General features: G+C 37.5%; 1 protein-coding gene across 2 annotated transcripts in view; it reads left to right on the top strand.

Moving 5' to 3' along the window:
* The window catches only part of LOC143357903 (organic cation transporter protein), a 53,489-nt gene extending 37,254 nt beyond the window's left edge, over positions 1-16,235 (top strand). The window contains exons 7-8 of one of the 2 annotated variants that reach the window (XM_076794591.1): positions 4,254-4,429; positions 15,685-16,235. In XM_076794591.1, the coding sequence (XP_076650706.1) occupies positions 4,254-4,429; positions 15,685-15,999 (491 nt within the window). In that variant the 3' untranslated portion in view covers positions 16,000-16,235. Of the gene's footprint in view, positions 1-4,253; positions 4,430-4,492; positions 4,757-15,684 lie in introns of those variants that run through there. The other variant, XM_076794593.1, reaches the window with a different exon arrangement.
* Positions 16,236-18,201: the final 1,966 nt, after the last annotated feature.

The raw sequence follows: 18,201 nt of genomic DNA, 5'->3' as shown, positions 1-18,201 counted from the left end.
CTAGTTAAATGTCCTTCGAAAATTTTCGATAATGCCGCACCAAACGTTCAGAATCCATGGATTTTGAAACGCCGTTGTTCCCATCCAATGCGGATTTTGAGCTGCCCAGTAGTGCATGTTATGCCTGTTTACATTGCCAGTATTTGTAAATATTGCTCCATCAGAAAATAGGACGTTAGGTAAAAACGAAACATCTTCAACTATCTTCTGATGAATCCAATTGCAGAAGTTCGATCGTTTGACGAAATTGTCTTCGTACAAATTCTGATCCTGATGCTCATGTGGTATGGATGGAACTTTTTTCCACATTCCAATTCCACATTCTCTTGCAATTTGTCTACTGCTTATATGAGGATCCACACTAACTCGTGTCAATACATCAGCAGCGACGTTATCGTTAGCCACAATTCGAGGTCGATTTCATTTCACTTGCACAGGACCTGAACTGAGAAAACGCTGTTCTAGTCTTTTAAATGCCATATGCAACTTTGATGATCCATGTGGATAGCGTTGTGCATAAAAATCAGCAGCCATTCTGTAATTTTTTCTGCATTCCCCTAGTACCATAAACACAAAAAAATTTTGATACTTTTCCATTTTCACCACTTATTTCAGTACTATCGTTCAGCGAAGGATAACTCAGCACGAATAGTGATGAAAGTAAATTGATTATCCTGCAGAAGAGCACAATAATTACATAAATACGTTTGTTTTCAGTACATTGATAATAACTTTGATGTTGTCTTGAGTAATGCTGATACTGAACGCATGTTATTGTTTAGGTGTGAAAGTTCGAAGGCACGAACTAAAGTACAAATAAAACGATCACATCTTTTATACATTTCCCTGCAAGTTTGACCTTGAATGACCTTGAGTCATAGGTCATTGAACTCACTATATGACGATGGCTAAAAATACATATCATTCCATTTAAAAAGGAAGAAGAAGAATTTAGGGGAAGAATTTGTGTTAGTGTTTACAATTTATTGTAAGCGTGTTCCCAGTCATTAGTTAAGGTTTAAGAACATTTCTTGAAACCCTAAGGGGACCATGTCATCGTTATTTTACTATTTACATCAGGTGCCCTACTTTTATGAATTTTTCATACTCAAGGTCACGTGAAGGTCATAATATTACAGGTCGTGGATTCGTCTTGACCTCGGCTATCATGTAGCGATAATAAGAATATATCGTTCCATTTAAGAAGACTTCGGTGACCTTGAAATTAAAAAAAAATGTAACATTGAACAAATTCTTTTGCCTATCATAATATTTGCCCCTCTGAACCAACTAATGTTTTCCTCTGAAATTTTCTTCTATCATAAAAAAACAAACGAGATATTTTAAATGGTCGAGTTAGGTGAGACACTCTGTATATGTGGAATTTTTCTGATTAAAATGAAACCAAATATGATACGATTCCAATGATACTTGAGTAATGATCGATGAAAGTTACTTCCCATTACAATTACATTAGCGGAAAATTAGTGTAAACATGATCCGAATTATATCGCGTTTGGTATCATTTTCATTAGAAAAATGCCACGAATATATTGGTGAAAGTCCCATAAAAAAATAATGAAAAATAAAGGAGTTTTGTTATTGCATTAGTAGTGGTCTTGTGGTCTCACACCGATATATTCGACCCGTATTATGTTCACACTCCTCGGTGTGGCGGCGGCGGATCTCGAGCTTCTTGGTCCCTCACGGGGTATAGGTGTACCGTGCCGTAGTGGGGATAATGCCACGACGGCTAACTCAGAAATCTCGACATATATCCCGGATTCTCCGGTAAAAAGAAATCACTGTGTTTTGTTGTGGTGGTGGAACATTTAAAGCCTGATTTCATTGAACCAATTTTGAAGATTGTTTAGTAGATCTTGGATAAATCTTTGCGTTATATTTTCAGTTTTCCCTTTTTATGGGATGGTTAGGTCGTCTGCAAATAGATAAGCTTTGGCTGTAACGGATAGCTCGAACGTAGTTTAGTATTTTGCTTTAAGTATATTTTGATTATAATTGGAAAATGATCGCTATCATACAGTTCTGATAGCTTATTGGATTCACATTTATGAGCCATATTAGGGCTACGTAAGGTTAGATCAATTGAGCTAAACGATCCCCTTGAAATACTGAATTAAGTTGGTTTGGTATCATTTAATATGATAATGTTATGGTTAAGGATGATTTGTTCTATAATTTTTCCTCTAGTATCTGTTCGATCAGAACTCTAAAGGGAATTGTGGCTGTTAAAGTCTCCTAAGATAATAAAAGGTTTCAGCAATTTGTCAATCAGATGGTTCAGGACAACTTCGTTCAGATCATAACTGTTAGATGGGTAGAGATTGCAAATAAATATATCCGGGAATAGCCTCACTTTCGTTGTCATGATTTCCATATTTGTATTGATTTGAATTTCATTGGCAGTTAGAGTGTTCTTAGTCAGTATTGCTACTTCTCCGCTAGCAGTTTGAGAGTTTCTATCAGTAACAAAAATGTTGTAATTTTTTATTTTAATTGTTTGGCTAGGTTTGAAATTCGATTCTTGCAAACAGATTATATTGGGTTGGTACTTATTAATTAGGACTTGAAAAAAGGCAATCGAGAGTAGAAACCGTTTAGATACCATTGTAGGATTTTTATTGACATATTAAAGTTGAATTACTATTTAGTTGGTAGTATTTTGCTGGTAGAGTTAAATATGTAATGTATATGGTGTTAATGTCTCATAGTCAATCGATGTCGAAAACTCGGGGATTAGACTGCTACCGATTGGAGACTGTGATAAGTTAGTTAGATTGTTCTTAATCAACCTATCGATTCTGTTTTCGATGCTTCGTTCCTAAAGCAGAGCATACATTTCGATTAACATATTTATTATTGCGAGGTTAAGTGTGTATATTCATGGGCTATTTCAGACGGGTTTTCCACTCCAAATGAATTTTCCAAAAAACTGGTTAGTTGTAACTGGTTTAGGGAGTAATTTGATTGTGCATTATTAATTTTACTTCCAGCTGGTTCTATCATCTCACTAATATTGCTAATTTTGGAGGTTTTACTACGTTATTTGTATTTTTTTTTGTTGTTTTTTTTTTGTAAGCGGCATCATGGTATCCATGTTTGGTTGCGCGTTGTTTATATTCTGTTCTGTCTTGTTTAGTGTAGTGTTAGGGTTGTGTGATGTTTCTGTTGAAGTAGAGTGAGCTCTTTTAATTCCTGGAGTAATATTATATACTTTTTGAGAAGGTTCTGGTTGGCTGTCGATATCGAGAGTGTTTTCATAAAGAAACAGTTGAATTCATCAGTTGATCCATATTTGTTTCGAGTGATTCCATGATTTCATTGCTATTGAGTGATGGTATTTTTATGAGATTTTCAAATTGCATAGCAACATGGCCTTCTTGTTTGCATAGGAAACAGGTAATCTTGTCTGTAGATGCGAAGATTCTATACTGTGTATTGTCGTGAGTTATTAGACAGAAATCCGGGATTTTAGCAACATCTTCTGAGTTTACAAAAATTTGCCTTTTAAAACTCATAATATGAGTGAAACCATCATGTTGAATTCCTGCTCGAATAAAAGACATCTTAGACGTCGTTCTTATGTTTTGTTTCATAAAGATATTTTCAATATACTCATGTAATGCGGTTGGAGACAAATTTGATAGTATAATTCTTTGGGATGGATTTAGTAGTGGTCTGACTGATGTGAAGGTATCCTTTATTTGCAATTTCGGGTGGTTGGTTGTCAATTTTTCGGCAGTATTTATACTATCCAAGTAAATACAAATTCAATGGCGTTGGTGCCTGTGACGTTAGTAACTGCTTGTGCATAGTCTTTCATGGTAGAACCATCAACTGTGTCAATTATGATTGCTTGTTCTTTAGCGGGGAATATATTATTCTTTGTAGTATAGGCGTAAGAATTTGGTAGATTTTTATAAGTAGTACTGTTGGATTCCATGTTTAGACCCCTTTACTCAGAGATCATAGTAGTACACACACCACTGCTCATGCAGTGAGCACGAAACAGCAGTCACGCACAAACACATGCACACAGACAATCCGGGACGAACCAAAAGAGCACAATAACACCGATTATACACTCCGAACGCAGCGGGACTCGCGAATCATACGAACACGTCCGATCACCTCGACCGTTTATGGTCAACTGTTTAGTCATATTTGTTCACATGAATTTGTCTATTTTCTGGATTGCATAGTTACGTTATATTCTATATTTTCACTTTCAGACCTCATGAAGACCATTATACTCTTACTTGGTAGAGTAGCAGTGACGAGTACGATTTGCATAACGTATTTATATACAATTGAAATCTACCCGACCGTTGTACGAGGGACTTTCTTAGGTTTGTGCACTGTTGTTGCAAAAATCGGCAGTTTGTGCACACCACACGTATTATTATCGGTAAGATTTGCATGTCTGTAATTTACAAAATTCATTTCATGTAAGATGCAAAATTAAATTTAGAAACTGGAGCCATTGTTAGGAACTGTAATACCGCGCAAACACTAGTCTTCGAATAGGTTCAGATGAAGATGCCAGGAACAGGGATTTTTCGGATATAACCACGGATAGTTAGGATCATCACTGGTCAAGCAGTTGGAACTCGCTGTAAAACAAGTTTATCCAATTGGGATGATCGTAGACTTACAAGAAGTGCTTCAGATGTGACTTCCACCAATTTCAATGAGTAGGTCGATAGATTTATGCTTATAATAAACGTACCCGTAATTATAAACACAAATGACAAAAAAGAAATTTACATACATTTGAAAAAAATGTATGTAGAGTTTGAATACAACGGACAGTTGGGTATATTACTGTATTGAAGAACCCTATTCTACACCATTTTTTTCACGAATTGATAATCCTGTTTATGGATTCCCCGCCTCCCCTGGGGCTAGGAGGACGGGGATGTGGGGCCCCCACGAACCCTCGGACGTCCCATAAGGGGCAGTCAGGAGGGCCAGATATACCCATTAATTCTACCCCGATGACCTGTCATGGGCTAATGCCTGACCTGCCAGGCTCGAATGCCTGAAACCCGATTCGGCCGCGACGGGCACCCCTCTTCTTGCATGGCATCCCAGGGAGGGGGGGGCGGAGAAGCTCTCCTTTTTTCCGTGGAGGTAATCTTGTTACGGATACCTAGCCACCCTCCAGGGGAGGGAGTCCAGGTTATGTGGGACTCCCCGGCTAGGGTGTGTAAGGCCGGTATACCCACTAACTCCTCCACGCCCGTCCCTAAGCTCCTGCGGGTGTCCATGTGTAGGGCCAACGGCGCTCCGCGCATGCGTTGCGCGGAGAATACTTTTACGCATGCGTTGCAAGCGATCGCGCCGGCACGCTTGGCGCCGCGGCTTCGCTTGGTGGCTCTCTGATTCCGTGCTTCACCGCATATAGACGTGTATTATACAATCTGGTCTTCCTATCGCGTGTTACCCCGTCGTTCGTGCCGAAGTACTCTCTGTCGCCATTCGTCGCTTCTCGTGTTCGAGTTTACGCGACGTGCACCGCGTTGTTATTGTTAATAATAAATTCAGTTCTCCGTTTCCGTGAGGAGTGGGCCTCACGACCGTAACCTCACTTTCCCTTCCTTGAGCACGTGGCGCGTCCATATTGGCGCGACACGAGGAAGAGTTATTTCCTGCGTTCTCCGTGTTGGATTAGGATCGATAAAGGATTTGTTTTTTCGGTTAATAAAGCACTTCATATAGAACTGGAAATATTTTAATATACGTCTGTACTTGTTAGCTGACTCGGATCAAGTGGCTCGTTCAATTTGGTTAAGGTTAAACCACGCTCGCGCTAGGTGTCGCCACTTACGCATACTACATAAGTCAAATGTATTACATTTTCAACACGCCTTCTTACATTTGACTTTTCACAAGACATTTCTTTTATTCTTTACAGTTGTTCTGCACGCATACGGATTCAGTTATATTATATTTAACAATTTTCTGAAATACATAAATTTCGCTTTACCTAGACTTTTTGTTAGTACGTCTGCTACATTATTTTGAGATTCAACTTTAACTATATCTATAATACCTTTGTCGTAGTTTTCATTTATGTAATGATATTGAACTTCAATATGTTTGGAATTTTTTGTGTAATTTCCAAACTTGGCTATCGCAATTGCCCCTGCGTTGTCTTCGAATATCCTCACTGGTTTTGTTATTTCGATTTTAAAAGTGTCTTTTAACATATTTCGTACAAAGTTTACATCGGTTACTGCCTCTGATAGGGCTATATATTCTGCTAATGTGGAAGATTTCGCTACCGTGTTTTGTTTACGTGACTTCCAGTAGATTACATTATTAAACAATCTTAAAAAGTATCCTGTTGTAGATTTTCTGTCATTACAATCACCTGCCCAGTCTGCATCTACCATACAATCTAATATTTCCGTATTACAATTTTTCTTGTAAGTTAACTTTAGTTCTTTGGTCGAGTACAAATATTTTAAAATTCTTAACGCGTATTTATAATGAGTATTAGTGTACGAGTTTTGAAATCTGCTTAAATAGTTAACGCTGTACGCAATGTCAGGTCTTGTTCCGGTACTTATATATAATAGCTCGCCAATTAAATTTCTATATTTGATGCATGTATCAATATTGCTTGCAGGTTTGAGTTTTAAATTTTCTTCCATGGGTGTGCTATACAATTTTGTACTTTCTAATTGATATTTTTCTGCTAAAGATTCAATATAGTTTTCTTGACTTAAGGTCATCATATTTTGTTCCATATTGTGATCAATGTTTATTCCAATGTAATTTTTTACTTTACCCATATCTTTCATTTTAAATCGATTTGACAGTTTTGACTTTACTTCATTAATAATCTTTTGATTCTTACAACATATTAATAAATCATCAACAAATAATAATATATATGTTTCATATTTTTCACTTCTTCTTACATACAAACAATAGTCATACTTGCTTCGATTAAAGTTTAAATTCTTCATAAACTCGTTGAAGCACTCGTACCATGACCTGGGACTTTCCCTTAGACCGTATAATGCCTTTTCTAATTTATACACTTGTCCAGTGCCATTATTATACCCTTCTGGTTGCTCTACATGCACTTCAGAGATAATTTTGCCATTAAGAAACGCGGTTTTAACATCCATTTGTTCAATGAGTAAGCTATATTGACAACAGTAAGAAAGTAATAGTTTTAAAGTTTGCATTTTTACTACAGGTGAATATACATTTTCTAACCTATCCTTTTGTTGAAAACCTCTTACCACTAGTCTGGCTTTATATGTTTTATCATCTTTCTTCCTATAAACCCATCTTAAATCGATTACTTTTTTATTTATTGGCCTCTCAACTAGTTTCCACGTTTTATTTTGTTCAATGCTTTCTATTTCTGATTTCATAGCTTGTTTCCATTTTTCAGATTCGTGAGACTCAAACGCCTCCTTAACTGATACTGGTACCATAGCATCGCAATAATTTACACATATGAAATTTGTGACATATTCATCATTGAAATATTTTTTATTTGGAGTTTTACTCCTTGACGGACGCTCAGACCTTGCATCGTTTGTACTATTTGAACCTTGAATTGTGTTTGTATTACCTGAACCCTGAATTCTATTGGTATTTCTTGAACCTTGAATTGTATTTATTTCATCGCTTTCTACTGACTCGAAGCTTGGTTCTGTATCGGTTCCACTTGATTCATTATCGGTTTGATTTACACTATCAAAATTTCTATCAGATTCATCGTTGTCATCAAGACCTATACATTTTATCCCTTGTTCAATTACATCTACATGTCTAGCGTTAATTACTTTATTGTTAACCAATATTCTGTAGCCTGTCTCTGTGTAACCTAGTAAAATCCCTAATTTTGCTTTATTGTCCCATTTTGATTTGCGTAATTGTTCTGGGACTCTAACGAATACCTTACTTCCATAGATTTTTAAATGTGTTACGTCTGGTTTTTTCTTAAAGAATATTTCATATGGTGACTTGTTTTGAATTGTATTGGCTATAGTTCTGTTTTTTAAATACGCTGCTGCTTTAATAAGTTCCGGCCAATATATTCTATTTACTTTTGCTTCGTTTAGTAAACACCTAGCTGTATCCATGATGGATCTGTTGTATCTTTCCGCCACTCCATTCAACTCATGTACGTATGGAGGACACGGAATCATACGTATACCTTTCTGTCTAATAAATTCACGAGTTCTATTATTTATATATTCTTTTCCATTGTCACAGATTAGATTTTGAATTTTTTTCTTTGTTAAATTCTCTACTAAGTTTACATACTCTACGAAGCAGTTATAAGTATCAGTTTTTGAGTTTATACAATATACTTTGGCTAATTTACTGTAGTCATCTATAAATGATACGAAATATTTTTCACCATTATTACCCTCTGTCGGGTGAGGCCCATTTAAATCCGTGTATATAGTTTCTAAAATTTCATTGGCGTGACTTCTGTTATTGGCAAACGGTAAATTTGACATTTTACTTTGACTGCATATTGCGCATTTTATGTATTCAGTCTCTAAATTTTTTGGCAGTCCATTTAACAATTCATCATTGCATAATTTATTTAGATATTGGAAATTTACATGACCTAGCGCCCGATGCCATTTTTCCTTTTTTGTCATATTATTTTTTATCATTAAATTTGTACTTAAATTTGTACTTATTTGTTTATTTTTATTGTTTGTAACGAAACTCGTTATATGGTACAGATCGTCTCTTTTGACTGCTACTGCAATTAATACATTTGATGGATTATAAATTTTTAGTTGATGGCCATATGAAACTATTTTGTTTTGGTAAGTTATTTTTGAGTAACTAATAAGGTTTTTTTTCATATTACTTACATAGTATACATTATTTAGTGTTACTCTGATGTCGTTTCCATTTACTTGAAAAATTGCATTTATCTTTCCTACTTTTGTTGCTTGTAAGGTATGGCCATCACCTAATTTTACATTTACTGGTTTTTTTAATTCTAGATATTCCTCGAAAACGTTATCTACATTTACTACATGGTCTGTGCACCCGCTGTCTATAATCCAAGAGATTAAATTTTCTGAACCTGAACTAACCTGTGTTTCTATTCGTGACTCGTTTATCTCTGTTATAAATGCGTTTCCTAGTCCGCTATTGTCGTTGTTTCTTTCCTGTTGTAGCGGCCACGAGGGGTTTGCTGAGCCTCGATGTCTTCCTCTGCCTCGTGCGTAGTTTCCGCCATGTTGAAAATTTCTTCCACGTTCGAAATTTCCGCCATATTGATGGTTTCTTCCTCGTTCAGGATTTCCGTCATATTTGAAATTTCCTCTGCTTGGCCCCCTGCTGCGAAAATTTCCTCGTCCACGACCATGTTGCATTTCTCCACGTGGACATAATGCTTGGATATGCCCTTGTTCACCGCACGTGTAACATTTTCCACGCATGCTTGCTGCGAAGGCACTTGATGTTTGCTGTCCTTTTATACTCTTTTCTTCTTTTTCTTTCAACTTTATCTTCGACATTAAATATTCAACCGTTCTTTCTGCCCTTGGTAATACGTCTATCAAATCGCCGATGTGGCTGTATGACGACGGTAAAGCTCTGATCATATATCTTAGTTTTTCATCTGCGGTTACTATTCCTCCGGCTGATTTTATTTCGTTGCACGCCTTCTCGAACTCATCGAAGAACGACGTCGCATTTTCATAGTCCGTTAGTTTTATTCTCTCCATATTATTTCTGCAGACAATCTGCAACGAGGTGGATTGTTTCAGGTATAGCTCATCAAATTTTTTTAAAGCTTCAAATGCGTTTTTTTTTTCTTCTATGTAGTGTAGTTGTTTATTGGATATCGAACTGTATATGTAGTTCATTGCTTTCGCATCCTTAATTTTCCATTCTGCCCCGTTATCAGCAGCTACTCTCTCTCTTAGAGCTGCTTCTTCGCACTGCTTGCTTTCCATGAATTTTAGTATTCTCTTTTTCCAGCTTAGATATTCTGACCCGTCGAATATTGGGATTATCATGTCGTCTACCTTCACGTACGCCATGTTCTTTCTTTGTGCTTTCGGCCACGTGTTGACTATTTCTTCTTCACTTTATTTTTTCATAAACCACAAACTCCAACAACCACGCTCTGCTACCATGTTGGATTAGGATCGATAAAGGATTTGTTTTTTCGGTTAATAAAGCACTTCATATAGAACTGGAAATATTTTAATATACGTCTGTACTTGTTAGCTGACTCGGATCAAGTGGCTCGTTCAATTTGGTTAAGGTTAAACCACGCTCGCGCTAGGTGTCGCCACTTACGCATACTACATAAGTCAAATGTATTACATTTTCAACACTCCGTTGAGAACGTGTGGCTTCTGGCCACTGGTGATCCCTGAACTCGTTGATCGAGTCGTCTTCACTTCACCGCGTTCGTGGTGGAGGAGCATACATATATACCAATTATGACCTCGGGTCTACGCAACGTACCCGTACCGGGGCCGGCATTCCCCACACATGATCCGCGCGCGCATATCCAACCGGACACCCCCGCTTCAACATTCCTCCCAGGAAGGCTACGCAACCCCCTCGTACCTACTTTAATCGAGAACACCATGCGACGAACGACATGATGCCCCCCACGATCTAGATCGCCCGATAAGTGCTTCAGACCCCTCGCCTAAAGCACCCGACGACCTCCAGGGATGCAATTGATGACCGAGTATAGAGGAGGGTTTTAAGAACCCCTCGCCCCCAGATCATCAAGGGCGCCCCCGCCCGCGTCAGGGGTGTCACATCGGGAGTCTATGATCTAGAACTTAAAATCAATAATAATCAGAGTGCAATTCAGTCCGATCGAACTTGTAGCTTTAGCTCGACCCTCGGATGGACTTGCAAAATTTTGCCACGTCACACCTTAAAACATTGTCAAAGATAACTTCTACCGTACGAAAACATGGCTTGCCGCGAAGTTAACTAATAAGAGAGAGAAAGTGTACTCTTTTAACAATATCATTTTTTTTGCAGAAATACGCAATAATGATTGTTCATATAAGAAACCTTAGTAATTAATCAGAAAAGTAATTAATCTCGTCAATTATGATGACCATGAAATATGTTGTCAAGGTCATCATTCTGAACAACTTCTCCCTATATATTTTACCGTCGCTCGGCGATAGTTGACAAGATGTTTGTAAAAAATCTGTTAGGTACACTACATCGAAGTCCGCCATATCAAGCCGATTTTGGTTAGGTCTGGATTAGATTTTTGGGGGAAGGGGTGCAGAGGATTGTGAAGGTCATCAAAATTGGTGATGAGACCCCTTTTCAGCATAATTACCGAAATATTTTTTCATAAAATATTTGTGGTACAACATTAAGTCACAAGCAGCGCGATCGCGTTGCTGAGATTTTGTGCCGAAAAGTCCGAGTACATTTCGAACGCTATGGACAACTGACAGTGCAGTCACTGACTGTCGAAGTAGCGGGCTCAACTTTACTGACGCACTTACATCACATAGCTGCTTTTTTAAATGTAAATAATACAATTAAACATGTTGTATTTCATTGTTATCATGTCGCTTAGGCCTCTTCGCAATCGATAAAGACATGCGCTATCGCACTGTTCGGCGTTTTTCGACCATGTTTTTTCAATGACCCCTGGGACTCAAACGGTTAACTCAAAGTTCAGCAATAGTTACCTGGTGGGGTCTGTCCTCATCAATATAGAAAAAGCTTTTGATTCTGTCTGGCTCAATGGCCTAATATATAAACTCAAGAAAAAATTCCTCCCTTGACTGATATTCCAAATATGGGACATGATCAGCAATAAAAGTTTCCTGGAACGGCAAATAGTTATTTTGAACTAACTAAAGACCATATTTAGTTGATACAAGCCGATTTTGATGAAACTTATATGAGATATAGTTCTTCAAAAAATATTTGATATCTGTTTCTTTTTTATCGGCAACCATCGACTTTGAAGAGGTAAAAACTGCCCTCAAAGTTGGGGGTTAATACCACATTTTTTGAGATATCTCGAAAACCAGAGGTCGAAAAAATTAAATTTTTTTTAAATTGTGTGTTTTCTAATGGGAAATGTAGTGGCGCAAGAAAATTTTAAGAAAGTTTTTTTTAACTATATATTAACAATTTGATTTTTTTTTTATTTTCTTTTATTTATTGTTAGTTCATTTTAATATAAATTCGGATGTGTAATCTTTGATCCAAAATAAGGGATACGTGTTTTAGGATTTTTTTCTTCTTGCCATTTAACAATAATTATGCATAATGAAAGATAGCCTTGCACCTGGCGTGCGGAGGAAGGAATTCTGGCTTGTTTTGTAGAAGTATAAGCATTTAGTATAAACGTGTACAGTATTTTGAACAATACCACTAGATTATATGTCGTTTGTTGTTTTATTAGTAGCTAAAGAAGGTGGCGCAAGTAGCAGCGTGACGAGGTGCTAATCACCGCGGCTGTATAAACCTGGAGCCCTTTTAAACTGTGGATCCTTAAGATAATTGAAACTGGAGTTTTCCTCGTTGTATATGGTAGCTCTGAAAAGAGCTGATTTTATTTTGGGTTCTCCTTGTCCCAAATCTCCTTCGTCTTCGGGAATCGTAAGAGAAGACGGTTTGTCCGTTAGGTCATCGAATATTAATTCTTGTTGCGTTTCCAAATCGATATACCCTTTTTTATCGTGGGGGATGAAGGAATGTGGCGAATGCCTTCGAATGATGTTCAAAATCAGGGTTCGCTGACTGAGACGTTTATTCGTGGAGATACAAAAATGTCGCTAATACGTTCGGGATAGAAGCGTACTACTAGGCTCAACTAGGCGTCGATAGTTCGCCAGCTTATATCCCGAAGAACGCCTGTCAACTGATTGGTGGAAGTCCTTTCGAGGAATTTCCACCAATCAGTGAATTTAGACTAACACGCCCACGTTCCACGCTCCTCGTGCGTGAGATGGGTGAGCGCATAGTTTTTCTTAAAAATATAATTTTGGTGATGCCGCGGAGTATCTTTCGGGCCCAGCGCTAAGTGCGGTACGTGATCGCTGGCTTACGTCATACGGGCCCAGCTTACCCGGCTGATACAAAGCAGCACGCATCGCTGGGACACTCTAAGCTGGAGACCCTTCGACTACCCAAAATTTATGGCGTCCATTTGCGCTATTGAGTTCTACAAGGACACATCTGTCTGCCAAGTGGCCAAAATCGTTGAAGACGTTTTCTTAAAAATATAAAATGCTTATGCGTCGAGGATTTCTCTTTCGGCGCCCAGCCCGCCGCTACGGGGAAATGCATCACGCATCCCCCGAACCTCTGAGAGAGGAACGGAGGTATATGGGACTCCACGGCAGTGTGTGCAATGCCGGGTATACCCACTAAACCCCATGGTGGCCTCTCTGAGCTAATTGGGAGGCGGTCGGGATCTCGAAGTCGAATACAACTGACCACCCCTCTACAAAAGTATTATTATCTAAGGTGCACGGTGTTGACGCACTCGCAAAGTGGGGTCTAACAGCAATTGTTGAATGCCAAATAGGAGTATTACCGAAATAGCAGAATCTATTATCGATCTCACTAGAACTGACTCTTACGGACACGACTCGACGTGATTCTGTATGTTGCTACACAGTTACTGAGCAAACAGGATGGAAATGAACGGGTTTATATACCCTGAAAATGAGAGGGGGTGTCTGTTTTAAACTAGGGTCGCATACTCGTATTTGTCGTTTCCAGTGAGTTGAAGGTTTACAGCTGGATCTTTATTTAAACGGCTAAACGAAGGGTTAGCCAGGATGTTTCCTATCAGAGACTATCTTGACAAACTCCAGAAGGGAATGTTTTCAAGATTTCTATATTATGAAATCGTACGGTACTGTTATTGAATCATGGTTCGTGCTGGCTGCGTCCAGCTGGAGCATAATCATCCCTTCTATAAACGAAGAGGTCGGTTGGGACGTTTTTCGTTCTCAGGTAAAGAGATTAGAAAAATTCTAATCGAAATAAACGTGGAACAAACTTCTCCATAGGTAACACCGCACTGTGCGATGCGACTGTGAAAATGCAAGGGTTTATATACCCTCGAAATGAATAGGGTGGTCTTTTCATAACCTAAGGTCACGTAGGGTCACATTCTAGTTTTTTGTCGTTTCCAATCAGGTCACAGTTCGATCTTTGTTAAAAGGGTTAAACTGAAAGGTTATCTAGGGCGCTTCCTGCCAGAGATGATCTCGAAAAGATTCCAGTGGGAAAGTAGAACGGAATCTGTTCTGCGTACGTAACAATACAAAAAATATGCATTATTGGGCAACAGAGAATCCACATTGGATTCGTGAAGTTGACTACCAATGCCGGTGGAATGTGAATGTGCTCCTCATTCTTATCTGAAACACTTCCAGATATATTAGAAAATTTACCATGTTTAAAGCAAGAAATAACGTGGTACTAACATGACGGCTGTCCAGCACATTATGCCCGGCAATCGCGGCAAGTATTTGGTAAAATGTTTCCTAATCGTTGGCCAGACGTAATAGTAACATTGATTGGCCAGCTCGCTCGCCAGATTTAACACCGCTCGATTATTTCCTTTGAAATTTATCGCGAGCCACCAACGACGGTCGATGATATGCAAGAAGATATTATTAGTGTATGTGCTGCAATAACTACAGAAAGACTGGAAAAAGTTCATCGCTCACTGATAATTCGATTACGCAAGTGCATTGACTGTAATGAACAACCCATTGAACATTACTTAAAATAAAACTTGTTTTAAACATATCTCAGTAATTATTCGTTAAATCCCACTTTGTATAATATTTTCTTACGAAAAATTTCATGGTTCATCCAAATTCGAGAAAAAATTTTACACATTCCATTTAAAAAACTGAAGGTGATCCTCATATTTCGATGAAAAAGCCAAGTTATAAAAAAGATATTAGATAATCCCCCAGGAAGCTATGCAACTTTTGTTCGAAACATTTTTTCGTACAACGAACAAATTACGAGATATTTGAAGTCGTCGTGTTACGAGACTTGCCCTGTATATGGCTCACAGTCTAAGAATGTCACGTGAAAATATTTATTTTCACTTCAGGTCTGAAGTCAATGTGAAAAAAAAATTTGTGTAATTAAGAAACAAAATGTATCCTTTGCGGAATAACCTTCGAAGAGGATTCGATTCAGGGCAATAAATGCAAAAATTGGGCACATGAAAAATGTTCAGACATTGATTCTTCATGTTTATACTATTATTGTGATGTTCATAAGACGAAGAACTCATAGAAAAAGCAAAGAAAATTATGTCAGATTTACATGCTTATTTTTTAGTGGATAAAAACAGAGGATGTTATACGTTCTTATGTTTTTTGTAAAATTATTTTTAAACCATATTTGGTTTATCTATAATGAATCGGGAAATTTTTGTGTTTACATGCTGAAAAGGATTACCTTTTGCGTATTATTAAGATTACTTAACATTTGATCAGCTATGATTGATTGATTACAGGTATATTTTTTGTGTTTCATTTAACTGTCAGGAACTACCATACTTTCCCCAAGGTTTTAATATTTATTTATTTAATAATTGAATTGATTAAATTATTAGCATTTAATTATTCAATAATATTAAAGATTAAATTTTGGTTACGATTTTTGTTTCAGGGCGAACACTTTCCTGTAACCATTCCATTAATTGTCATTGGAATGCTCTGTTTGGTATCTGGGGGCCTCGCCCTAATTCTACCAGAAACTCTGGACATCGTTTTGCCCGACACCGTAGAAGATTCAAAATTGTTAACGACAAAGAGGAGAGATAAGGAAAATAACGAGACTATAAATAATGAAAATTTGCTAAAAAAAGAAGAAGATTTATCGGAAAGAGAAATACTTCGAACAAAACTCTTTTCAGAAGATTGGGTAGATGCCGGAAATGGTATACTAGTTAATTTTACGGATAATAAAAATACTGAGCAATAGAATTAAATATAGAAGTATTAATTGAAAATGTAAATTTTAGATTAGTATAATTATTTCGTTTTTATTAATATGATTATTGATAATAAATGATTGATATTAATTTTATAAAGAGTTATTGATTATAATAGAATAGAGCAAATGTAATTGTAAATGTTGTTGAATCAAAATGCCTCGACAGAGAAATAATTGTAAATTAACGAAGCGTGAGTTATACTGAACTTACGCTATGTGTGGTCAAGAGATTGCGAAAGATAAATATAACTTCTTTACAAGAAAAAAAATAGCTCCAGGACTCAGTCGTGTTTCTACTTTAACCTTCAATGTGTTAACATAAAAAATATGTGATTTAAATTTGAATTTTTCGAATTGAATACTATATCTTTGAAGAAAATTGTTAGGAATACAAAAAATACAAACTTTCCTACAACTCAATGCTCACTTCAGATTTTTTTTAAGCAAATCTGAATTACCATATGAAGGTAGCTGTATACTGCATTCATGCTATACTCACTATACTCTATTCAGTGTCTGGTACATTAATAAATGACGGAAAGTAAATTGTGTTCCCTTGCAGATGATTTTCAGTGTCCTTGAAAGATCTTTATTAATAGTTCATTCTACATATCTTAGAACGACCTACTAGATGGTAGGTAAAAAAAAATAATAGGAAACAATCTCTTACAATGTCTTAGAACGACCTAATAGATGGTAGGTAAAAAAGAAATAATAGGAAACTGTTTGGAACTATAGCGAGAGGGAAGAGGTATAGGTTGCGATAGAGACAGGTAGAGAGTAATAGTGGACTGTATGAAATAATAAATAGTGTATTAAGAGTAAAGCGGAGAATATACAGAAAACGAGGTGAAAAGCAGAGGTACAAGAAAGCAGTGAATAGAGAAAGGTACAAGACAGCGGCGAGTAGATGGAAGTGATAATGTAACGCACAAATCGTGAAGCGCACGATTTGGGAGAGAAAAGAGTCGTGAAGCGCACGAGTAAACGATAAAGAAAAGCGACTATGATCGAGCGTTCGAATATGCCAAAAGACCTCGCGCAGCGGTTATCGCGGGTTATTTATACTGTGCGTGGCCACCGGCGGCGGAAGGAATAAGGAGTGGGGTTTTTGAAAATGACAAAGGATTTGGCAGTGTCGAACGTTTGCTAGCGTACGAGGGCAATGCCCTAACGGCCGCTGCTGCACAGGAAACAAGGACGGTGGGTGACGGATTTGATATTTTGGAATATGGGAACGGTGGCTCACGCGACAAGTAATCGTTTAGATGTAAACACCAAGTTTACGTCTGAGTGCGTTCACCCGGTCTCGGCGCCGAGTTCGATCAGCTGGCTATTGTCAACGCCGAGACACGGTCGCACCGAGGCAGCTCGTCTGCGGATTAGGTCGCAAAAACTGTATGGCCTATATGAGAAGAGAAATTATGTTGGCGTTACCGAAATTCTCGGTAACGCCTGCAGCGATTTCGAACAAAACAATCAATCAAAACAACAAATCATTGCTCGACTTTGGATTTATTCTCATGATTTTAACAAGTTTTAGATGCAAATTTCAAACAATTCTAGATACTTCCGTAGTAGGCTCCGACGTCGAAAAATGTGCAAATTCATAGCTTTGCGTCAAGAGATAGATCTTGACCTTTTGCGGTCCAATGTCAAGCCAGACTCGACATTGATGCATGAACGGTTACTTAGTTTAATGATTTATGTTCCATACATCAATAATACCACAATTATATAGTATCCAAAAGCAGTTTCATTATTTCACAGCTGAAATAAACTGGAATTATATGACATTATAGCAGTCTGAAATAAAAGAGATTGAGAAAACTCTTCGAACCATAAAGAGTTAACCCAAAAATCAAGTTAACAGTTCCTTTCACACAAACATATAATACGTACAATTCTTTAACACCTTCTAAAGGTTAGATTCAAAGTAACTACAAGAATGTCAAGTGTAAAGTATAGATAGACTCCACACGTCGAAACCGATCTCAAAATTCAAACAATATTACAGATATCAGTTCGGGGCAAATGACTTTTCTGTACTTGGTTAAGCAAGTGTGCGCTGGTACTTATTAGGCGACAACTGCATGCTTGAATTGATTCTCACAAGAAAGCAAACCGAAGAATGGCAGTCCATAAGTAGCAACTTCCCCCAAAACTGTGCTCCATAGATAAATCAAGCAG

Source organism: Halictus rubicundus, chromosome 10 (genome assembly GCF_050948215.1).
Source record: "Halictus rubicundus isolate RS-2024b chromosome 10, iyHalRubi1_principal, whole genome shotgun sequence".
Classification (NCBI taxonomy): domain Eukaryota; kingdom Metazoa; phylum Arthropoda; class Insecta; order Hymenoptera; family Halictidae; genus Halictus; species Halictus rubicundus.
The sequence above is the reverse complement of the archived record's forward strand: the minus strand, read 5'-3'. Positions and strand labels throughout refer to the sequence as shown.